We start from the raw sequence: 26,151 nt of genomic DNA, 5'->3' as shown, positions 1-26,151 counted from the left end.
ACTGTCTAAAATACAACTTTTTAAGATGCAGACAGGACTGAAGAAAAATAACATTTCTGTCTGAACTATTGTCCTAGATCTGCCTCCAACAGTTCTCTTGAAAATTCTGGTTTTCTGTTATTGTACAAAATCTTGTATAAATGTCTTAGGCCCTTTATTCAAGACTAAAATTCTTGATCATCTTCCTTGTATGGCTCTTGTCATTTAAAAATTCCATAAATCACATGCTACTAAACACTTTATTATGTGTAACTTATGTCACAAGGTGAAAACAGGCAACAAATGCATCCAAGATCGACGCACAAAACTGTATGGATCACAATGTGTATTCAGTTATGATTCATTTCTTGATAAAAGAAAGTTCAGTTTTCATGGACATCCATATCTCATGTGAATGATGCCCTGCAACTTGGGTATACAACATGACCTCCGAGTCGCAACAGATTGTCTGATCATCTACCCACATTGTTCTCTGTTCTGTAAATAGCTGCCACAGACAAATTGTTATCAATTGCACGAGGAGCAAAAATAGGTAGCCACATAATCTTTTTAATCTATATTTTGACCCATTACCCTGCATTATGAACATTATTTCCCACTGACCTTTTGCTGCACTTATCTGACTTTATTCTTGAAAGATACTGATTTGATAAACAATCATGAGAACCATTCATTTAGACCTCCTGACTACTGGAAACAGTGTATATCTATAATCTCCTGTTCCCAATATTTTTTAATAATTTCATAAACTCTTCTATCATTGTTGATCTGCAATCCATTTTTTTATTGAAGTGTGTGCAGTTTTGTTGGAAATTAGTGTTTTAGTCTATCTGAAGTCTCAATATCATCCTTAGCAAAGTAAAATAAAAGTTATGTTAACATGCCCAGTAATAGATATTTTTCATGGCTATCATAGATGCTTGGTATAATCATCCAAAACCATAACCTCCAATCTCTCTGTGGACCTTAGCTAAATAAATCTGATGTAAAAACGGTGTTTGAGCAATGATAGCCATGAATCCCCAGTCACGCAAGTGTCCTGTGCAGAGGAAATTCAGACAGTCTGAAACTGCTGCTGTGAACCGCATGTGAAATAACCTAGAAAGCCTCTCATTCCATGAGAATCTGGAGTGAAAGCTGGACTTTCCCACAAGTCCAGACCCTGTGAATACAATTTTTACAGACTCATTAACTCTCTTGGCTTTGTATTCTACACCTTTTTGTAATGAAACATAGAATTCCATTAAGTTTTGTAAAAATGTTAAGATAGAAAATAACAATAAAATATTTAAGAACAAGTAACCTATTCAGCCCATCATACCAATGCTGACTGAAGGAGAGAAATGGCACAGTGGTGTTATCTGTGAACTAGTAATCCAAAGACAAACGTAACATTTGGGGATCTGGTAAAATTTCACCACGAACAGTAGGTAACTCTGCAAAACATGTCCACCATTTATAAGCACAAGTCAGAAATGTGATGGAATATTCCCTCCTTGGCTTGAGTGCAGTTCCAGCAGTACCCAAGAAAGTTGGCCCATAATTTATCCTGTGCCAGGTTCCTGACCTGTAAACAGATTAGAAAACTGGATTTATTTATCAGAGATTAGTTTACATTTTTCACTTGTAAAATATTTCTTATTCTTGATTTTAACCTGGTTGATTTTAATAAATAGGGAATGACCAGTTGTATTAAACAGAATAACTCCAAAATATTGTTCTACGTGTGCTAAGCATAAAACTCAACAATTCAAAGGACGTATTTTCAGTCACTTTGCCAATGTACAGCTAACTGCTGGAACTGATGACACAGAAAGGACAAGTTCTCACAACATCCAAATATGCACAGATCTTATGTTGCTTGGGTTTGAAAGTTTGCCCAAAGAGTATACTCATCACCACAAATGCTTTCTGACCTGTAATGCGATTCTAGCACTTTATGTCTTTGTGCCATAAAGTGCACTATATTAAAGCCAATTATTTTAAATAAAACTTTTAGGTATTTTACAAAAGAAGAAAATGTCACAAAGGGGAGGCAATGGCCTAGTGGTGTTATTGCTGGACTGTTAATCCAGAGACCCAGATAAAATTCTGGGGACCCAGGTTCGAATCGTGCCATGGCAGATGGGGGCATTTGAATTTTAAAAAGTATCTAGAATTAAGAATCTAATGATGACCGAGAATCCATTGTCGAAAAACCCATCTGGTTCACCAGTATCCTTTACAGAAGGAAACTGCCATCCTTAACTGCTCTGGCCCACGTGTCTCCAGACCAACAGCTATGTGGTTGACTCTCAACTGCCCTCTGGGCAGTTGGGGATAGGCAATAAATGCTGCCTAGCCAGCGATGCCCTCATCCTGTGAATGAATAAAGTAAAAAAAAGTACTAGAAATCTGAGGCAAAAATATGTTAGAAATACAACCACGACCTCTATTTATATAGCACTTTATGTATCCTAAGGTATTTAGGCAGGATTGTATTTGTAACTGAGCCACAGACTGAGATATTAGTACTTGTCATCTAAAGTTTGGGCAAAGGGTGCCTTAGAGGAAAATAGAGAGGAACGAGAGACAGAGGTATTCAGGCAGAAGATTGTTAATCTGAGCAGTTAGACAACTAAAGGTGCAATTGCCAATAGTGCTTCAGTTAAAATTGGAGATGCAAAAGAAACCAGAATCCAAGGACCCCAGAGATGAGAAGAATATGAAAGTAAGGTTAACAGTTTCACATATCATAATGTTGGTAAAACTGGAGGCAAGATATATCGGTGAACAACATGCAATTGTTGATTGGAAAATCAGCATCTGCAGAGAGGAAATGCATTAATATTTCCAATGAAGAGCTGTTCAAACTGGAAACTTGGAAGACCAATAAGCCGGTTAAGAAGACTGATCAAAATGGAATAAGGGTACATTAGGCGGAAGTCAAGGATCAGAAATGCTGACTTCTCAGAGAAAACATTCCTCCTCTTTTTGCAGAAACTGGAATGTTTGGGTGTGCTGGGCGGGGTGGATTATTTGTTGAAACTAACATAGTTATGTTAACCCTATAACATAGGGTTATTTAGATACTTGCAATGTACTTGTGCATTTTTAACATTTCTGCTTTCATTTCAGACTTCCTGCATTTGTTTCTTTTCTTCTCTTTTTTTTAAACAGTAAAATCTTTGTTATCCTGCATGCCCAAGGAATGGATAGTGCTGTTAATGAAATGCCAATTAACAAGGAATCATGTTACTCTGGTCACGAGATAAGATGCTGCTCTGCATATTAGGGGGAAAGGGAAATAATTGGGCAGTCGAGGACCAGAGCACTTGAGAGTGTTACAGCAGAAGCCTGACGACTCAAAACTTGGCTGACATCATAACAGACAGAATGACCTACAGACTTGCTTTAAAAAAAATCTGGTCAGTTTTACTGGCATTTGCTCCAAATCTGAACAAAAATATGTTCTGGCAAAAAATCAAATCTGATCCAATAGTTTAAATTTAAGGCGTTAAAAACAACCCCTGTTGATCTATTTGTTATGATTAGATTTTTAAAGAATGCATTTTCTGAATGCTGGAAGTGACTGATTTTTAAAAGAGTGGAATATGTGCTACCAGGTTGCTACTGGCTGCCTGTGGCTGCACATATTGTGGCGATAATGTGGCAGAGCCTTCTGGCATGCGTCCCTGGGCCATTCTGTTGGTCACTGCTTCCCCATCTCTGCCGAGGGGGCTGCATCCCTCACTACTTTGGGCTATCTCTGACTACTGTGTTGGCAGTAAATGCAGCCTTAAAAAAAGTTTTAAAGAATTCCAGTCACTAGAGAATTTCAGTTGGTAGATTGCTGGATAACACAAGGTTAATTGCGAATGAAATATACTATATTACTATACTACATAACTATAAAAACAATTTAGGAACAGAAATGAGGCTGATTTATTAGGTTATCTATTGTGGATTAAAGACCACATAAATTGGTGAGAGACTTGGGTAAGGAAATTTAGATTTCCTTGTACATAAATCTGTAAAACGTAAGTGTATAAATAAAGAAGTGTTGTAACCTAAATATGTAAAACATAAGTATATAAATTAAGAAGTATTGTAACCTAGAAGGCTTATGTAATACGAGAGTGAGCAAGTGATTCTTTCATGCAACAAGGTTTTGGGAATGCCGTGTACGAAAGACAACACTCAATTTTCGGCACTGAACGTCAGGATCGATATATACGGGTTGCAAGATGTCCTGTGCTAATTAACTAGAATTCAAATCTGGTTTAAAATATTACATGTTGAAAATGGGTGGCATGTATTTATATTTTATTCCCTTAAATTTAGAAGTTAACTGAGAAATTATTTCCATTGGTTGGAAAATTTGGAAACAAGGATATAATCTTCAAAATAAAGCCAAGCCATTTAGGAACTTAGGAAGCACTTCTTTCATAGGAAGGCCTATCAAGAATCTGGAAACTGTTCCTTCACAAACCTGCTTATATTTGTGTTTTTTTAAAAAAACTTCCAATATAAGATTGGTAGATGTTTGTTAGACAAGAGTATTGAATGTGGATTAGATAAATCATGCTCTGATTGAATGGTGTTACCGTCTCAACTGAACATAGTTCTTTTGATTTTTTTTAATCCCAATTTTCTAATGCAATTAGTCAACGTCTGTATTTCATTATAGTTTCTGCACCAGTTGTGCCTGAGTTAAGTAGTGACATCGACACTAGCAATTTTGATGACCTGGAAGAAGATAAAGGCGAGGAAGAAACATTTCCTGTACCAAAGGCCTTTGTTGGCAATCAGTTACCTTTCGTAGGCTTCACGTATTACAGAGATTATCAGTAAGTATAATAAACGTGAAATACAAGCATCTTACGTTAAGGAAGCTACAAAGCTCTCTGAATGCAACATGTCCTTCATTAACAAAGGGACATAAATTTATAAAATCAACAATAATACCTAAATGAGCAACAACTCATTTTCACTGATAAACCACCACCAAAGTTTTGCATATTTCTTCTACACTGCTTTGTGTGCCTACAGTCTCGTGTTAACCTCACCTACGACATAATTTCTCATACTTAGCTGCACGTTGACTTTTTCATCTTGTAACCTTTTCATCTCCGGACTATCAACAATTGACCTGACGCACACTGCTCCATTTTAGAGTCCACCTGTATCTCTGGATAAACATTTTCTGTCATACCCCTTGCTTGCACCAGTCGTGACATTACTACTGTTAATGTTTTCTACTATTAGCGTACTGTTATGCCCTTGCTTTATTGCTATTCAGTCCCATATCTTGAGAGATATAATCTCCATTTTGGACAAAGATCCTAAAGGCTTCCAACTTAAGTGCACCTGGTGTTAATTTGCTGCTCATCTCGGTCAAGTATTTCAAATATTCTCTCAACTTGCTCTTGGTCAAATCTTCCCAATGGTCTTCGATTATTCTAAAGTGTATATATAAGCAATTGACAGATCTTGATGAAAAATGATCCGCTCTAGCCCTGTTGCTCCAGATTCCCTTCTCGTTTCTATTACTAGGTAAAGAAAACTTGTGAATTACTTTAATTTGGAGAATAAGATATATCCGAGTTCCTTCCCGTCCCTGACTATTCTTATGTCCTAATTCACCCCAGCTATAAAATGCTGCCATCTCAATTGCCGGCCCATTTTGATACTGTCCAGTCAATGTGACCCATCTTTGAAGTCATCCCATCTGGCTCCTAACCACTTAATTATGTTTTTTATGCTTTTATTATTAGATACCTACATTTTGCCCTCCAAGCTATGCATTTAATTTCATTTTTCGTAAAAGGGTATGAGTGACAGGATAAAGTAACTAGGGATGATGCATTTATTTCAACAGAGGAGTGAAAAATAGGGGACATAGATTTAAAGCAATTTGTACAAAGATTAGCGGGGACGCCAGAAAAAACATTTAACCCAAAGGAACAAACTTCCTGGAAAAGTGGTAAAGGCAGAAACTGTGTCCACTTCTTAAAGAAAAAGTTGAATTCAAAACTTCTGGAAGAGCCATGATCTGCTCGGCTCTGTCCTAATGCAGGAAACTGGAATTAGATTGGCAATTTTTCACTGGCAAAACCAGGGTGGGCTAAATGACCATGTAGTGTGTCATGATTTTTTAAAATTTCTATGGTTGTTTTTTTCAATCCAGTTTCTGCTTTGTTTATAGCACCAAGTCTACTTGGTCAGAAAGTCACATACAACATTGGTTGGAAAATTTGGAAACAAGGATATAATCTTCAAAATAAAGCCAAGCTTTACATGATGGCATGTTCTTTCAACAACATGGTGATTGTAGTTTTTTTTTTGCATTCATCTCCAAATTCAACTCCATAGAATTGTTTCAACCTGGAGCTGAACCAGTGTAACCAAGATAATCCCATCGTTAATTTCTGTTTCTGTCCTTATGTCACAACTCATTTGCCTTTACCTTATCTTAGATTTTCTGTCCTCCTCAGAGCAAACATTTTGCATGAATCATATAGTGTACTGTACCAGTATTCCATTTCTTCAAATCTGAGATCTAAACCTCGAGTTGCTAGTCTCCAACAACATTTTATGTAACTTCATGGTTGCCTTCACCTGGGCTGTTTGACTGTTGGCATCCTTAACCATACTTTAATCATGGTAAATTTATTTCTCACAGTGTTAAGATGTCGAATGTTTTCAAGTTTAGACTATTCTTATTCCAGTGTTTCCTTGACCTAACATTCCAACCTCACTAATGTCTCAGTACCCCCATTCATTGTATTTACAATCTCGACTAAACATTTTCATAGCATCACCCCATTCTACTTACACAACATTTTCCAAAATTAAATGCCCTGTTTTTGTTCAGTTCACCTCTGACTATGGTCTTTTCTGTATTCCCTACTTCTTCCTTTAAATCTGGAAACTTACTCTTAGACTGTCTACCTTTACTTATTTCAGCTCCTTTGAATGTAGAATTTGAGCCACATGGTGCCTGTTTTTAAGGCATAACTTTGAGGCAGAGAAGAAGCAGTTTTGCTATGTTATTGTCTTGCATTTGAATCATAATTGTTACCATGTTAACTGTTAACATACATTTTACCATGTTAGACTGGGCAGTTTTAAAGTGTCCTTGGTGACTACCTAAAATAGGCCTTGGTTGTTGGTTGTGTTAGAGGGGTCTAGCACTCACCTCAGGCTCCCCTCAAAGTTGGATTAAATTGTTCATACTACAGCTTTCCTACATTGTACATGGCCTAAAAAATATCTGCCAACATAGTGTGCTGTGGAGTGCAATAGTGAGACAAGCTCGTCAATTGATTTCCTTAAGTGCATACAAAATTTTGCTTCTTGGATCTTTCTGTTTCTCATATTCATTTTAAAAACTTATTCAAAATTTATCTCTTAAAACAAGTTTGTTACCATCCCACATTTTTATCCTGTGCTCAACTCCTTGGGTTTTTTTTAATGTTGAGTTTTTACAAATGCAGTTTTTTTTTGTGTATACTTGTATTAGGTGGCTAGTTGCACATTTTCTCATACTACTGTAAATAGCCTATGCTTCCTTGCATTTTTATATTCTATTTGTATTTTCTCATGCATTCTGTCAAAGGCATTTTAAGACTGAATAAACCAAAATAAGTGCTATTAAGTTAACTTCAGACAAATTCAAGGTCTCTTCAAAATGTTATAACCTATAATTGCTTTGTATTAAGAACGACTGGTTTGACTTGACTTCAAGCATTCACTGTTTCCATGTGCCGTTTTCTTGAAATGCTTACATAAATTCTTCAGTATTTTCATTATTTTTATAGGAACTCATCTGGTACTTCTAGACCAGCCAGTGACTGTAGAGAGAATTCCACTGTAGACAATAGCCAAGTAAGGATCTTACATTGTTGCTTTTGGGTGATGATATTTGAATACTGTATAAAATAAAAAAAGTTATGATTGTTCATGTCACTATCCTAATTATGTTGCACTCTGCAATCTAGAAAAAAAACTATTTTTGTATAAATTATTTGTCAAAACATGAGTTCTTATCTCAAGCCAGTTTTTTATGAAATAATAATTTGTGTTTTTGGAACAGTAAGAAAGGAACAGAATGAGAAAAACACCATCAGTAACATTCATCTCAGGATTTTCTTTACGATGGCTTCACAGACTTTGCAAAGCTGAAGTAGAGTGCAAGTTAGGTTAATGTATTTAAAAGGAAGGTGTACAATAAAAGTAATGAATAATGTAGAATGTGTGGTAAGGATGTGAAATGGAGATTAGCAGGATGAAAGTGAATGTTACAAAGCTTATAACATTATAAAGGTTATAAGGGACACAGGTAAGGTAGACAGGAAGAAACGTTTCCCCTTGGTGGAGGGATTGATGACCAGGGGTATAGATTTATGGTAAGGGACAGAAGTTTAGAGGGAATGTAAGGAGAAACCTTTTTACCCAAAAGAGCTCACTGCCTGTGATGTGGAATAGGCAGAAACTTCATAAGATGTATTTAGATACGCAGTTATAATGCTAAGCCATACGTGACCAAAGGCTCAGTGCTAAAAAAATGGGAGATCATTGTGGACTGTGTGTGCCGAAGGGCATTTTTCTGTCCTGTAGAAAAGACTGTAAAGGCTGATAAGTAAATAAAATCAAACATTGTGTCTTTGGAAGAATAAAATAATGAGTGCAGATGTAACTCCTTTGGAATGAAAGGGGTGACTTAACTCTGCAGAACAAAAGTAGGAAAAGCTATTTGATTACAGTGAGCTCATGGTTATTAATGGTATCGTAAGATTGGAATGAGCTGATAAATGGTTTACTCCAGGAGCTGGTGCTGGATTTGGTTTTGCTGTTGACACATGATTTGGTTTTGAGCACAGGGAGCACAATATCAAAATGTACTGGTGAGGCAAAATAAGGGCGTTTTGCAAATGCAATCAGAATGGTAAAAGAGTTAAGGAGCACATAACAGGTTAGGGGAGTTACCAGACTAGTGGAAGATGTAAGTAAGTGTGGGTAGGTGTGATACATTTTTCATGAAAACATGTATATTGAAGAAATCTCGAAGTTCAAATGATAGTTCCCTGCAGTTATGAGTGCAAGTTGATTTTTTTTAAAATCATTTGGAGTTTTAGAGTAATGGCTTGAAGTACGAGAGTAAAGTATTATGATGAGTTTGTTCAATTTTGGGTACCCAATTATAAGAAAGAAATTACTATATCTGCTGGTATCCATGATGTGGAGGTGCTGGGGTGGACAAAGTCAGAAATCACGCGTTACAAAGTTATAGTCCAACATGTTTATTTGAACTCACAAGCCGTCGAAGCGCTGCTCCTATGGGACTATAACCTAGTGTCATGTGATTTCCGACTCTTTCTACTAGACCAGAGAAAGAAAATCCATTTTTATAAAAGGATGCTTGTATATTTAAGGACTTTACAAGTTGTGTAAAAAAAATTTTAAAAATCACTGATTTTGTTTATTGCTTTTAAGACCCTAAGACATCTCAAAGCATTTTACAGCCAACGTACTTTTGCGCTTAGTCACATCTTTAATGTGGGAGATGTGCCGATCGATCTGCACTCAATGAACTCTCACTAACAGTTTTGTGGTAATGATCAGATAATCTCTTTTTGTAATGTCAATTGAGTGATAAATATTAGCTGGGACACCAAGCGTATTTCCCTCTACTACTTTTTGTTGTAGTTGTTTTACACTTCACCCAGAGAGGCAGATTGGGACTGAGATTATGTCTAATCCAAACAACGGCACTTAGTATAGCTTTGCTGTAGAGTGCCAAGTTTAATTTATGCTCAAGCCCAGAGTGAGACTCGAATTTCATAAACAGTTATGAGGATGTCAACTGAAACAAATGAAATTTCTTCCAGGCAAGAATTTGTTCAGCAAGTTTACCTACTATCTACTGAGTTCCTGAGCCATATAAACACCAATATATTCTATTTTTAATTCAGCCTGCAGTTGTTTTCATCCAAACATGAGTGAGACCCACCAAAATTATTACTTAATCCTAATTTAGGGAGGAGGAGAATTGTCCAGAATTTCTGCTGATCGTCACTATCTGGTAACCCGTGCTGTATGTGCATAGATATCAGATGGCAAACCTATCAAATGTGACAGTTATATGAGGAAGTGCTGTATACGCAAGGATAAAACCCTTGCTGCTTCATCTAAATAATGTACTGAAAGCAACCTCACAGGAATCATTTGAGTAGCAGTTCATGGAGGGTTTATGGCCCTCTTTCAAAAGCTGACTTCACCCACTTGTACTTGGATGTAACTGGATGTTAAAACTAAATTTGTAATTCAGTTCTAAACTATTCACCACAAATTGTGGACAGCTTATAAAGAATATTCTACCCATACCACGTTAATGCCGACCGTAACTGCAAAAACTACTTTGCCTTGAAGGAAACGCCGTAAACATTTTTTATCTAAATTAATTTGAATTTGACTACATTACTTGAAATCTCCAAATTCTATCTGTTGTAAGTAAACTGTATTGTGAAATTGCCTTAAAAGTTACAAAACTGTAGTTCAGTATTTTTGTGATTAAATGCTAGTGGCACAAACTGACAGAATTGCAAGTCACAAATTGTTTATGATGTAGAGGTGCCAGTGTTGGACTGGGATGGACAAAGTCAGTAGTCACATGACACCAGGTTATAGCCCAACAGGTTTATTTGAAATGACAAGCTTTCGGAGCGTAGCCCCTTCATCAGATGACCAAGCAGCTGTGTTCCAAAAGCTTGAAATTTCAAATAAACCTGTTAGACTATAACCTGGTGTTGTGTGATTTCTGGCAAATTATTTAAATTAACAGTCGTATGCATGAAAACAAAATTGTGCACATAAATATACTCTAAACATTATATGCTCTATATATCAAATGCTCCATAAAAATGCATCTGTGAAGCATGCTACTCAACAACATTAATAATGGAAAAAGAATTATTGAGAATATATTATGAAACTTACAAATTATTTTTTCATGCTCGTTAGTTAATCCTTATCTATGTAATCTAATCACTTTAGAGGAGGTGACTTGATCATTCACTGCATTCGTTACTAGAACGTTGCCAAAATGTCGTCTTGCTCAATTTGTAGCGCTTTCAAGATCAACCTTGATCTCTATGAATGGCAGCGTAGCTTTAAAGGTCCGAATGGCCTACTCCTGGCCCTGTATCTTATAAGACCATAAGAAGTAGGAACAAGAGTAAACCTTTCGGCAGTCAAGCCTGCTCTGCCATTCAATAGTATCATAATCCAACATTAGTCATGTACACTTTCCTGTGTTTTCTCCATAACCTTTGGTTCCTTTATTGATCAGGAATCTATCTATCTCAGCCTTAACTATACTCATGATCTCTGCCCCCACTGCTATCTGTGACAAGGAGTTTCAAAACCACAAAACTGTCTTAAAAGTAAATTCCTTCTCATTTCAGTCTCAAATTGGCTTCCTTTATTCTGAGACTGTGCACTCTGATCCTAGATTGTTCCTTAACTGATTTCAACAACAGATGTTGGGCAAATAGTTACCTCCTTTATTCCTCCCTCACTTTTTGAATAGGAGTGTCACATTGGCCGTTTCCAATCTTCCTGTACGTCCTCAAAATCTAAGGACTTTTGGAAAATTACAACCAATGCATCCACTATCTCTGTAGCTACTTGTTTTTAGATGCACAGATGCAAGCCATCAAGGCCAGGGATCTTATCTGTAATTAGCCACATTAGTTTGTCTAATACTTACCTCTCTAGCAATGGTGATAGTACTTAATTTCTTCTCTGTATTCTTTAGTGTTAATGGAGCGTTCAAACTATCTTCCATAAAGACTGTATCAAAATATCTGTTTAACTCCTCTTCCATTTCATTGTTCCCCAGATTCATTTTCTAAGGGGACTCTGTTCACTTTGACCTTTCTTTTTCTTTTTAAACAATTAAAAAAGCTCTTATTATCAACCTTTTATATTTTCGCTACTTTGCCTTATAGCTTCTTTTCTCTATCTTTACCATCTTTTTAGTCCTATTTTGCTACATTCAGAATTTGTCCCAGTCTTCAGGCTATCACTGACTTTGGACTACTTGAATGCTTTTTCTTTCAATTTAATACTCTTTCTAACTTCCTTGCTTAGCCCTGGTTGGTTTATTCCTCTCTCAAAATTTTCTGTTTAGTAGGATGTAGCTTTGCTGGGAGTCATGAATTCCCTCTTTAATTGTCTTTCCTGCTAATCTGCCTGTCCAGTCCACTTTTAATAACTATCTTGATTTCATTGTAATTCCCTTTATTTAAGTTAAACACAGTTATTTTTGGCCCAAGTTTCTCGCAGTTTAAGTTTTAAATGTTTTCAATCATGATCACTGCTTCCAAGGGAATCTTTTACCCTGAGGTAATAGATTGAACTCATTAACACATCCAGGGTAGCCTGTTCCGTCACTGGTTTCATAACTTATTACTCTCAGAAACTATCCTTAATGCACTCTATGAATTCTTTATCATGAGCTATCCTTTCCAACTTGATTGACTCAGTCAACATGAAGATTTATGTCACCCATAATAATTGCTCCTTTTTTTTAATACATGTACTTGATTGATTTGTACCCTTTCCTACAGTGTGGCTACTGCTTGGGGGCTCCCACCATTTCTAACTATGTCTTCTTTCTCTTGCTCATATTTACGTCCACCACATGAAGTTGAATTCATCCAAACCTAGATCTTCTCTTATAACTGTCCTCATTTCATCTCCTCCTCATTTCATGCTACCTCACCAGCTTTTTCTTCCCTCCTAACTTACCAAAAGGTCAAATATTCCTGAATGTTAAGTTTCTAATTCTGAACTCCTTCTAATCATTTTTCCATAATGACTAAAGATCATATCTATTCACCTTGATTTGTGCTTTCAGTTCATCTACCTTATTCCAAATGCTTTGTGCATAAAGGTACAAAAGCTTTAGGCTTGCCTTTTTGTCAAATTCCTGACCTTTCCTTATTTCTCTTTCTCTTGTCATCCTGCTTAGGTTCCCAACCCCTGCAATTCTAGTTTATACCTATCCCAACCACATTAGCAAATATTTGCCCTAGACCATTTCAGTTCTGTCTATGTGTAACCTGCCTAATTTATATTGGTCCCAATGGCCAAGGAATCTGAAATCATCTTACCAGCCACATATTTAACTGTATTATCCGGCCATTTCTACTCTGCAGCAGGGGTAGTATTCCCAAGACTGCTACCTTTGAAGTCTTGCTTTTCAATTTTCTTCCTAACTTCCTACATTCAGCTTTTAGTATGGCCTTCCTCCTTTTTAAAGCTATGTCCGGTGTGTACCACAACCAATGGCTGTTCTCCAACCCTCTCTAGAATCTTCTGTAGCCACTTTAAGGCATCCTTGTCCCTAGAATTAGGTAAACCACATACCATCCTGGAGACTTGCTTGCAGCCACAGAAATGCTTATCTGTTCCCCATACAATTGAATTCCTGATAACATCTGCATTCCTACACTTTATCTTTGTATTCCATGAGGCAGACCCTACCGTGGTGCAACAAACTTGGCTGTTACTTGTTTCCCTTGAGAGGCTGTTCCCCCCAGCAGAATCAAAATGATATCTGTTTTCAGGGGAATTGCCACAGGAGTTTCTGCATTACCTGCCCAATCCTGTTACTCTCTCTGATAGTCAGCCATTCCCTCCTGCCTGGGGAGCCTTAACTTGCGGTGTGGCTACCACTCTATGTGCTATCCATGATACATTAAACTTCGTTGATGCTCCCCAGTGACCCCAGCTGTCACTCCAGCTTCAAAACCAGGACTTCCAGGACCTCAAATGGAGACACTTTCTGCATATATGCTGGCCCTGGTTTCCACATTGATCAGGAGTAGACCATGGTTATGAGCTCTCCTACTTATCCCTTTGGATTGACTTTAAAGATCAAATAATATCAATTAGTTTCGGGTTGTTCATCTTTTAACCTTTTGAAAACAGAACATAGCCCTTAAAAACAATAAACTACAAAATTAAGACTTTACCAACTACAAACAATGATAGTCATACAAATGCCCATGGTCTGAACTCACCCAATCAGCAGTTTCCACTTGCTCAGTGACACCTTTGAAATCTGGTATAACCTTAGAGCTCTGTCACTGGATGGAGGTGCTCCTTTGAAAGTCTTATCGCAGCTCTACTTGGCAAATTTGCTCTCTCTGCCCTCTGGCACTCTGTACTATGTGTTCCTTAAGATTGCTCTTTCCCCTTATGCCCCAATTTCACGAACACCTCTTCTCCTAAAAAGAAGAAATATACATTAATGAAAGAAAAAGAGGGCCTGATCACCACCTCCCTGTTTCACCAATCTCCAGTTTCACTAATGAAGCAACAAAGCTGCACTGCATTGCAGACAATGCAGTACTGAACAAGGTATCCCATTATGGCCCCTAATTCAAAGACTTCTGAAACTGAATTAAACTGGGTTTTTAATTAACCAGCTTCAACTGTGTACCCATAAAGTCTTTCAGTTCTTTATTCCTGAATGATTGTGCTGTAAAGTTAAGGTAGCCCATAAAGTAGATTTTACACTAATTAAGAGTCATAGAATCATACACTAGGAAACAGATCCTTTGCCTAAACTTGTCTATGCAACCAGGTTTCTTGAACTAAACTAACCCCATTTGCCTGTATTTAGCTCCTATCCCTCCAAATCTTTCCTATTCATGTACCTGTGTAAATATTGTTCAATGTTGCAATTGTACTCGCCTCTAACACTTCTAGTGACTTGATCGAAATACATACCGCCTTCTGCGTGAAAAATTTGCCCCTCTGGTCCCTTTTAAATTTTTTTCCCTCTCACCTTAAGCCTATATCCTTAGTTTTGAACACTAGCGTCCCCCCACCACCACCACCACCAACCTGCGGAAAAAGAATTGGCTATTCACTTTATTTGTATCGCTCATGATTTTATAAACCGCTACAAGGTCATCCCTCGGCCTCCTATGCTTCAGGGAAAAATGGCCCAGCCTATCCAGCCTCTCCTTATAACTCAAACCCTCCAGTTTTGGTAACATCCTTGTTCATCTCGTTTTTGCACACTTTCCCGTTTGATAACATGCTTCCTGTCGCACGGCGATCAGAATTGCATGCTGTACTCCAAATGTGGCTTTACCAATGTCTTGTACAGCCATAACATGATGTCCCAACTCCTGTATTCAGTGCTCTTATCAATGAAGGCAAGCATGCCAAAAGCTGCCGTCACCACCCTGTCAGCCTGTGATACCACACAGTAACTATGTACCTACATCACTCTCTGTTGACAACACTCCCCAGGACTGTGTGATTAACTGTGTGAGTCTTGCTGTTTTATGTCTTACCAAATTTCAATACCTTGCATTTATCTAATATATACTCCATCTGCTGTTCATCAGTCCACCGGTCCAGTTGATCAAGAACCCATTGTACTCGTAGATAACCTCCTTCACTGTCACTATGCCATCAATTTTGGTGTCGTCTGCAAACTTACTAATATCAGATGAATCCTTTATATATAAAAGGCAATCTATTTGAGAAACCCTTGTACAGTACTCGTAACTACTGTAGTATTTATTTACAGCTATAAATTTAAGTGTGTCACATGCAATGTATTTTTCTTCTTTTTCAGCTTGCTATTCATTCTTGGATGTGTTGAAAATCACAGCCTATCTAATGGGTACTTCACCTTATCTATCTTGTTTTTAAGGTTGAGAATTTAAAAAAGACTGTTTATGAACTTGAAGAGAAATTACATAATGAAATAAAACTAAAGGATGAATTGGAACAAAAATGCAGGTAAGGCACCATCTCAAACTGTTCTTTCATTAGTCCTTTGGAAACCCCAATAATTTATTTAACTCTGCTTTTCATTTGCAGCTCAAAACTTACACTTATAACAGAGATGCACATCATTTCTGAAACCTCATTATGGTTAAGGGTGCTCTTGCAGGTAGTGGGCACAAATGTGCATGTTATGCTTTCCGTTCATTACAGTGTCAATGGTTTTGTTTTTAGGTCAGCAAACACAAAGTTAGAAAAAATAACAAAGGAACTGGATGATGAGGTAATTTGTTTTGTATTCATATTTGTTTACAATTTGTTCTACTTCCTATACAAGCATTGTTATTATACTTACATCATTGTTATTATGTTTACATAGGAATATAACATTTAAGTATTATTGAAAAAACTCACATTTTGTCCAAGCCTTCCGTGTTGCACCCGTCAGAACAATTCACAAGAATTACCAAAATCTTGAAACAAACGCAGTGAATGAACATGTTCTTTATGACTGCAAATAATAGTGACTTGTGAATTAAATTAATAAAATGGGTGCCAATCAATCTCTGGTTTATTTCTCAGGGCGACGCCTTGATCACTTAGTGCACCTGCCAAATTAAAATATAAACAAAGCCTGAGATTTATCAGTCATTATTACCTGTACATGCTCTAAAGCAATGGCTGTACCAGTGGGAATCTACTTGTCAACCAATTGGCTTGCCTCTCTCATTAGCTAAGTATAAATATTGTTTTCACTTGACTCTGCTGTTTCTTGCAAATTGTCTTGCTGAGTCCAAGATGAAAAACTTCACAGAAGTGTGTTTTTTTTCCAGCAGTACCAAAGCTTTGTGTCCCAAATGACTGTCAACATAATATTCCAATTTCATAAAATGTTAAAATATTTCTGTTTGTACAATGAACATTTTAAAATGTTACTTTTTTTTTTCAAAAAGTGTATGAATTGCGAACAATTATCAGAAATTTTTGTCAGTATGATGCACTACTTATGGATCAAGATTTCTTTCTCATTTAAGACTATTGCATCCAAAATATGACAAAACTGAAGTTTAGAGATATTTGCTGGAATTTAGATACGTTTCAGTAATGAACAATATATGAATTCTATTCCAGTTACAAAATATGTTGTATCACAATTTGAACTTGAAACATTTTAAAATTCACATACTATAGTTTATTTGCATTTTGTTTAATGTAAAAGAAATTTTAAAAATTGATTGAGCATCACCAGTATCACATGAAACTGGCAAGCAGGTAAGTTTAGGCTTTTAGATTGATAAGGAATTACATTGATGAAATATCACAGCATATTTTTTTGAGTGCAGTATTTTTAGTGTAAACAGATTTATCAGAAATCTCGTAGTGAAGGACTCAGAAGTAGTAAAGTTGGAGGGAGAACAATTCCAGTCTCAAACCAGAGTTTTCAACTTAAAATAAGGTCAATCTGATATTTTCTTTTGTTTGTAAAAAATGTTTCTCGATTGAGATTTTGTCTTTTTTTGCAGGTTAGTGCACAAAAATGTTTAGAGGTTAATGTGTCTCAGCTTGAAAAGGAAAAAATAATGCTACAACACAAAATCAATGAATACCAAAGGAAAGTGGAGCAAGAGGCTGAAAAGAGACGGAACTTGGAAAATGAGGGTGAGTCCAGTGCGTTTTTTTTCTTCAAGTGTGAGGCTGGAGTTTCTCCAAATAGTTATTATGACATATGGGTGATGAATTGTAGGGAACTTGGTATTCTGGAAGAAAAAGATATCACTGTAGTGGTATGAAGTCATATAAGTGCAATAGATTATGATGTAGAAACAAGGAATATCAAGGGAAAGACACAAGAGGGAGTCCATCTGTAGGCCCCCAACAAGTTGCCTTGTTGTCTAACAAAGTGTAGATCGTAAGGTAATGAAAGCATGTGAGAACGGCACTACCATTGTCATTAGTGGTATTAATCTGCATGTTATCTGTACTAAGCAAATGGGCAAGGGTAACTTGGAAGTCACATTTGTAGAGTACATTAGGGATTTGTTTTAGAGCAGTATGTTGCTCAACCTACCAAGGAGCAGGCTATTTAAAATTTGGTGATGTGTAATGAGGCAGATTTCATAAAAGATCTCGCAATGAAGGATTCTGTCAGAAGTGGCAATCTCAACATGGTAGAATTTCAAATTCAGTTTGAGGGAGGGCAACTCAGGGTCTCAAACCATTGTCCTCAAATTAGGTAAGGGCAATTACAGAGGACATACAGGGCAATTCAGCAGAGGGCAACGATGAAGCTGGTTGGCAGTTGGGGCGAAGATTTGTATTGGCACGGTCACCAGCAGGAGGAGGAGGACCTCAGAAAGACACCTTCCAAGTTTGAGTAAATAAGAGCGTTCAGCAGAGGGTGACAACAACTGTGGCCATTAAGGTGAAGATTTGCATTGGCATAGTCACCTCTACCAAACAGCGGTCTGTGCAAGAAGTGTTATCAAATACAACTGGAGTGTTTCTTCCCCGCCGCCACCCCCCCCCCCGGACCAATAGAAAATAGTCACTCTGAAGTCTGCAATCAGCATCAGCAGCAGAGTGAGTGCACTGTGGATGGGAGGCCTTCAAGAGGGGGGGGAGCAAAAAGACAAGTGGTAGTTGTAGGGGATTCTATAATCAGGGGAATAGATGGTATCCTTTATAAGCAGGATCAAGAGTCCCGCATAGTATGTTGCCTGTCTGGTGCCAGGGTAAGGGATATGTCTGACTGGCTTGAAAGGATACTGGAGAGGGAGGGGGAGGATCCAGTTGTTGTGGCCCATGTCGGAACAAACAAATAGGCAAGACAAGGAAAGAGAACCTGTTCAGGGATTATCAAGAGCAAGGAGCAAAATTAAAGACCAGGCCCTCAAGGGTTATAATCTCCGGATTGCTGCCTGAGTCATGTACAAATTGGCATAGGAACACGAGAATAAGGGAAGTAAACACGTAGCTAAAAGAGTGGTGAAGGAAAGAGGGGTTCCAATTCAGGAATCGCTAGAGTCAGGGAGGGCCCCAGAGGAATGGAAAATTACTAATGTGGCACCTCTGTTTAAAAAGTGAGTAAGGCAAAAGATGGAAAATTATAGGCTGATTAGCCTAACCTTGGTTGTGGGTAAGATTTTAGCATCTATTGTGAAGGATAAGATTTCTGAAGACTTGGCTTTTCAAGGGTAGTTCATGCCTGACAACTCTGTTAGAATTTTTTGAGGAAATAATGAGCAGGTTAGACCAATGGGAGGCAATTGCTTCAAGAAAGCCTTTGACAAGGTGCTACACAGGAGGCTGCTGAGTAAACTAAGGGCCCATGGCGTTAGAAGCAAGGTGCTAGCATGGATAGAAGATTGGCTGTCTGGCAGAAGCAGAGAGTGGAGGTTAAAATGGCCCGTCTCAGGATGGCTGCTGGTAAGAAGTGGTGTTCCACAAGGGTCAGTGCTGAGACCACAACGTTTCATTTTAAACATTAATGATCTAGATGAAGGAAGTGAGGGCATTCTGGCTAAGTTTGCAGACGATATAAAGGTAAGTAGTGGGACAGGTAGTATTATGGATGCGGGGAAGCTACAGAAGGAGTTGGACAGGTTAGGAGAGTGGGCAAGAAAAGTGGCAGATAGAGTACAGAGTGGGAAAGTGTGAGGTCATGTACTTTGTTAAGAAGAATAGAGGTATGGACTATTTTTTTAAATGGGAAGAAAAGTCAGATGTCTGAGGTGCAAAGAGACTTGGGAGTTCTAGCCCAGAATTCTCTCAAGGTAAACTTGCAGGTTGAGTCAGTAGTTAGGAACGCAAATGCAACTTTGGCATTTATTTTGAGAGGACTGAAATATAAAAACAGATGTACTTCTGAGACTCTATAGGGCTCTGGTTAGGCCACATTTGGAGTATTGTGCTCAGCTTTGGGCCCCAAATCTCAGGGAAGATGTACTAGCCCTGGCGCGGATTCAGAGGAGGTTCACGAGAATGGCCCCAGGACTGAAAAGCTTAACATACGAGGAACATCTGAGGACTCTGGGTGTATACTCGATGGAGTTTAGAAGGATGTGTGGGGGATCTAATTGAAACTTACAGAATACTGAATGGTCTGGACAGAGTGGATATTGGGAAGATGTTTCCATTGGTTGGAGAGACTACAACCTGAGGGCACAGCCTAGGAATACAGGGAAGACCTTTTAGAACAGAGATGAGAAGAAACTTATTTAGCCAGAGAGTGCTGAATCTATGGAATCCACTGCCACAGAGGAATGTGAAGGCCAGGTCATTGAGTATGTTTAAGACGGAGATAGGTTCTTAATTGTCAAGGGGAATCAAAGATTATTGAAAGAAGGCAGGAGAATGGAATTGAGAAACTTATCAACTTGCTGACGGAGCAAACTGGATGGGCTGAATGGCCTAATTTCTGCTCCTATGTCTTTCAGCATTATGGAATGAAGAATGAGTTGTCTGAAGTGGGATGGGAAGATAGACTAAAGGGAAGTTCAGTCAATCAGCAATGGCAAATATTTAAGCAGATATTTAAAACTGCTCAGCAAAAATGTATTCTGATCAAAAATGACTCTGAGAAAGATGAACCACCCATAGCTAATAAAAGCAGTCATGAAGTGTATCCAGTCAAAACCCAAGGCATACAAATTGGCATAAACTAATGGTAAACCAGAGGGCTCGAATTTTGTTTTAGGAGCCAGGAACAGATAGTTAAAACGTTATTAACTGGGGAGAAAATTGATTATGAAAATAAATTGGCAAGAAACTTAAACAGCTAAAATTTCCACAAGTGTTTAGAAAGTGTGTAGCTGAAGTAAGTGTGAGATCCTTGGAGGATGTGACTCAAAATTGATAACAGAAATGGCAGATAATTTGAACCAATATTTTGAATTGATCTTCATGATGGAGGATACAATAAACAACCCAAAGATATCAGAAAAGCAAGGTACTAATGAGAGGAAAGCTCTTGTAGCAGATTTTATCTCAAGGGACAAAAATATTTGATACTAATGGAATTGAAGGCACAACATGACGCCTATATCCAAGGGTTTTAAACGAAGTGCTTCCATCAATAGTGTTGCCATTGGTTGATATATTCTGGAGCTCAGTAGATTCCAGAGAGGTCCAGCGAATTCAAAACTAACGGTGTGATGACCCTATTCAAGAAGGGAGGGAGGCCAAAAGCAGGAAACTACAGGCCAGTTAGCCTGACATTTGTCATTGGGCTAATGCTGAGTCTGTTAATACGGAAGAAATAGCAGAATTTAGAAAATTTTAGATGAATTAGACAGAGTCAGCATAGTTTTGTGAAAGAGAAATCGTGTTGGACAAATTTTTGGTAGAACAAACAGATTTGCTAAAAGGGAACTAACAGATGGATGTCCAGAAGATAGTTGACAAGGCACCATGTAAAAATTTATTACAGAAGGCAGGAGCTCTGTGTTGGAGGTAATGTATTTATGTGGATCGAGGATTGGTTACACACTGAAAACAGAGGGTTGGGATTTTATTGCACCTTTGTCAGGGTGGAAAAATGTAATTGGGGGGGTTGCCGCAAGGATCACTTCTAGAAAATCAATCATTTATGATTGCTATTAATGACAGAGGAGGGGCATTTGTAACTGTGCATGTTTAGGCTGCTTTCTTAAAGCACTTCCTGTTGCCTTACTCATTACTTAACCAACTTCACTTGCTCTTGCCCAGTGTCTTTTAAAAACTTTTTTGTTTCCTCCCATGCCCTTACACTCTTGTTGTTTCTTACTCTCAGGCCCTCATTCAAGCTCTTAAGGACTTGGAGAGGATCAGCAAGAGGAAATCAGTGAATGGTGTTGCTTCCGATTAGAATGAGGGGTAGTGAATGAGGTGGTGACAAAGCTAGTTAGTGGGAGAGAGCAAAGGGGGATTGGAGATTAAAACCGAAGTGTTACTTTCAACTTAATTGACCCAAAATTATTCTTCACATTTACACCCCACTCAGTGCTTCCCATCTCCAGAGAGGCGAGTAGAAGAGTGTGCCGGAGAGGGAAGTGGCGTGGGAGTCAAAAGATGGGTACAAAACTGGAGAGAACAAGAACAGTAAAAGGCTCAGCAGGAGGGACTGCAACTAAGGGACAGTGAGGTGTCCAGCAGGCAGAAATTGTAAGTGCAAGAAACGATAGGGTTGGGAGGGGGAAGCAGCAAGTAAGATACGGATCTGGAGATGGGAAGCACTGAGTGGGGTATAAATGTGAAGAAGAATTTTGGGTCAATTAAGTTGAAAGTAATGCTTCGGTTTTTAATGCAAAAATTACAGGTCAGGCATGTAAAGCATGTCATTACATGTTTTCATATAGAAAAATGATTTTCGTTTAGCACATTTTGTTTGGCACACTGCTGTTTTGGAAAACCTAATTACAATACTTCTGACGTATGTAGATGTAGATGTCCAATGCAGGTGCAATAAAAAAGGGTTCTCAGAATACAAATGCAAGTCACAAAACCTGGCAATATATATTGATAATGATAGACAACCCATACAAGCAATTAGTATGTTATTACTGGGAAATTGAGTTGAGCAACAGAGAATTTATGCCAAGCTTGTATAGAATTTGGTTAGGCTGTCTTGCACCATGACTAAGAACATCTCTTTCATCTCTGTAACCTTCCAAATTTTTTTCTCTGCCCTGATTTCATCTGCTGCTGAAATCTGCATCTATGACTTGGATATCTCGAGACTTGGCTTTTTCCAATCACTCCTGCTTGCAGCCCACATTTTATCTTCTATATACTTCAGTTCATCCAAAATCCAACAACTGTCAAACTGCCCTTTAGAAGTCACTATTGTGTCTGCTTCCTCTACCTCCCCCGGCAGTGAGTTCCAGGCATCCACCACCCTCTATGTCAAAAAAATTTGCCTGATGCATCACCTTTAAACCTTGCCCTTCACATCTTAAACCTATGGCTCCGATAATTGACTCTTCTGCCCTGGGAATAAGCTTCTGACTGTCTGCTCTGTTCATGCCGTTCATACTCTTATGGAACTCTATCAGGTTGCCCTTCAACCTCTGTCATTCCAATGAGAACAACCCAAGTTTCTCTAACCTCTCCTCATAGCTAATGCCCTCCATACCAGGCAGTACCCTAATAAATCTTTTCTGCACCCTCTTCAAAGCTGCCATGTCCTTCTGGCAGTATGGCAACCAGAATTGGACACAATATTCTAAAAGTAGCCCAATGCAGATTCTATAAAGCTGCAACATTACCTGCCAATTTTTAAACTCAGTGCCCAGGCCGATGAAGGCAAGCATGCCATATACCTTGTTAACTACCTTCTCCACTTGTGTTGCCACTTTCAGTGACCTGTGTTGCTGTACACCTGTACACGCAGATCCCTCTACCTATCAGTACGCTTAAGGGTTTTGCCATGTACCATATATTTTCCATCTGGATTAGTCCTTCCAAAATGCATTACCTCACATTTTTCTGGATTAAACTCCATCTGCTATCTCTCTGCCCAAGTCACCAACCAATCCATATATTCCAACCGGAACTCCATCATCAAACACATTGATTTGGAGCCTATCTGCCATCCTCTGAGAAAAAGAACAGGAAGTGACATCACCAATGCAGGAAATGACATCACCAACCCAAGGAAACCTAAACAGATAAATAGAAAGTGGGACATAACACCAGCGCTTCACCGGAGGTTCACTGATGATGTTACCTAGAATGGTGACGAAACGTCTGAAAACGAACCTTCCAGCTCAGCGGGCAAACTCACATCCAGAACCACAACCTGAGCTACAAATCTTCTCAAAACTCGCTAATCCATATATAGCTATATCCTTTGACAGTCCTCATCATTATCCGCAATTCTACCAACCTTTGTGTCATCAGCAAACCTGCTAATGAGACCAATTACATTTTCCTCCAAATCATTTTACATGTTACAAATAGCAAAGGTCCCAACACTGATCCCTGAGGAACATCACTAGTCACAGCCCTCCATTCAGAAATGCACATTTCCACTGCTACCCACTGTCTTCTATGACTGAGTCAGTTTTTTCATCCATCTTGCAAGCTGACCTCTGACCCCGTGCAACTTTACTTTCTGTATCAACTTGCTATGAGGGACCTTGTTGAATCCCTTACTGAAGTCCATGTAGACAACATCCACTGCCCTATCCTCAGCAATCATCTTTGTCATTTCCTCAAAAAGCTCAACCAAGTTAGTGAGGCATGACCTCCCCTTCACAAAACCATATCGCCTCTCGCTAATGCGCCCACTTATTTCCAAGTGGGAGTAAATCCTGTCTCGAAGAATCCTCTCCAATAATTTCCCTACCACTGATGTAAGGCTCACTGGCCTGTAATTAGCTGGATTACCTTACCACCCTTCTTAAACAAAGGAACTACATTGGCTATTCTCCAATCCTCTGGGAGCTCACCGTAACCAGTGAGGACACAGAGATTTCTCTCAAGGCCCCAGCAATTTCCTCCCTTGCCTCTCTGTGTTCTGGGGTACATCCCATCAGGCCCTGGGGACTTGTCTACCTTAATATTTTCCAATGCCCCCTAAACCACCTCCGTTTTGATCTCAACATGACCCAAACTGTCTACACACCCTTGCTCAGACTCAACATCCACCAAGGCCTTCTGTATGGTGAATATTCATTTAATACCTCACCAATTTCCTTTGGCTCCACACACACATTCCCCTCCCTGTTCCTGGGTGGGCCAACCCTCTCCCAAGCTACTCTTTTGTTCTTTATATATGTATAAAAAGCCTTGGGATTTTCCCTAATCCTGTTGGCCAATGATTTTTCAAGACCCCTTTTAGCCCTGTGACCCCTTGCTTAAGTTTCTTTCAACTACCTTGTATTCCACCCTTGCTTCGTGTGTGCCCAGCCTCCTAGCCTTGATAAATGCTTATTTTTTCTTTTGATTCAGCTCATAACATCTTTTGTTATCCAAGTACAGAATTATGTAGCATGTAACGGCCATTTCGCATTTCAGGTGCAAAATATGTCATGTTAGAAATTTTATTAACATTTGCACCGATTAGAAATTCATTTAATAGAAAATCCCTTACACAATGGTTTATATTTCATTGATTGGGTTGTAATTTTTGACTTGTTTTTCTCTGTAGTATCTACGCTAAAGGAGCAACTTGAGGACTTAAAGAAAATGAATCAGAATTCTCATATTTCAAACGAGAAAATAGTTCAGTTACAAAAACAAGTAAGTTCTAAACCCATATTCTGAAGTTTTTCAACATAAAATAAAGCAAGACACCACTGAAAAATGTAATTCTATTGTTCATAGTTAGAAGAAGCGAATGCTCTGCTGCGATCTGAATCTGACACAGCAGCAAGGTTACGGAGGAACCAAACTGACTTAACAAAGACCATGAGCCAATTAGAGATTGTAAACAGTGAACTGCAGGAGAGAAACCGAGTTTTAGAAAATTTCAAGCTACAGCTGGAGAAGGACATTATCCAGCATCAATCTGCTTTGGAATCTGAAAGAAGAGTTCGCAACCAGGGCTCAGAGATGATCAATGATTTGCAAGGTAATTAATAGTTGGAAATTGATATTTGTTAAGGATAGCTAGCCATTTGTGATCTTTGGACCGTTCCCTTCCTGAATGCAAGTAGGGAAATTTGTCTCCTCTTCTTCCGGTTTCCTTCCAGGAATAATTATTGTTTGATCAGCACCATAGTGGCAGGGCAGAACTCATTGAAGTAGCATGCTCAATCAATCTAACTACCCTGTTCAGAGACGTTATTACATACTTCTGGAGCAGGTGGGACTTGAACCCAGATCTCCTCGTCCAGGGGTATTGACACCTCTGTGCCACAAGAACCTGGTATTCCCAGGCAGCTTCCTATCCAAATGCCAATCAGGCCTGATTCTGCTTAACTTTCGAGATCAGACTAGCTTGAGCATTGTCACATTAGTATGGCAGTAGGTTTGCTTCTTTCTGGAAGGAACGTGCTGTGGCGACCATGGAGATTGCTGTCCGAGGTTTTGCTCATAGAGGCAAGTACCAAATTTCCACAGATGTGTCAGTGGAGATTTCTCTTTGGCCTTCAGCTTCAGAGTGGTATCACCTTGTTCTGTGAACTTCAAAGCTTTTTAGAATCCCTGTAGTGCAGAAAGAGGCCATTAAACCCATTGGGTCTGTGCCAACCCACCAAGGAGCATCCCATGCAGACCAAATCCCCTACGTATCCCTGTAACCCTGCATGGTTATATGGCTAATCCACCTAACTTGTCCATCTCTAGTCACTACGGACAGTTTAACTTGGCTAATCAACCTAACGTGCATGTCTTTAAACTGTGGGATGAAACTGGATCCCTTGGTGGAAA

The 26,151-nt window shown here is 38.6% G+C and overlaps 1 protein-coding gene across 3 annotated transcripts in view; it reads left to right on the top strand.

Moving 5' to 3' along the window:
- The window catches only part of rock1 (Rho-associated, coiled-coil containing protein kinase 1), a 214,406-nt gene that overhangs the window by 115,169 nt on the left and 73,086 nt on the right, over positions 1-26,151 (top strand). For all 3 annotated transcript variants that reach the window (XM_048529564.2, XM_048529565.2, XM_059646086.1), the window contains exons 10-16: positions 4,670-4,829; positions 7,803-7,869; positions 15,725-15,813; positions 16,033-16,081; positions 17,322-17,457; positions 24,929-25,020; positions 25,105-25,351. In XM_048529564.2, the coding sequence (XP_048385521.1) occupies positions 4,670-4,829; positions 7,803-7,869; positions 15,725-15,813; positions 16,033-16,081; positions 17,322-17,457; positions 24,929-25,020; positions 25,105-25,351 (840 nt within the window). The remainder of the gene's footprint in view (positions 1-4,669; positions 4,830-7,802; positions 7,870-15,724; positions 15,814-16,032; positions 16,082-17,321; positions 17,458-24,928; positions 25,021-25,104; positions 25,352-26,151) is intronic.

The sequence above is a fragment of the Stegostoma tigrinum genome, chromosome 5 (assembly GCF_030684315.1).
Source record: "Stegostoma tigrinum isolate sSteTig4 chromosome 5, sSteTig4.hap1, whole genome shotgun sequence".
In the NCBI taxonomy this organism is placed as follows: Eukaryota; Metazoa; Chordata; class Chondrichthyes; order Orectolobiformes; family Stegostomatidae; genus Stegostoma; species Stegostoma tigrinum.
Note: the sequence above shows the minus strand (reverse complement) of the source record. Positions and strands in the feature narration are given on the sequence as shown.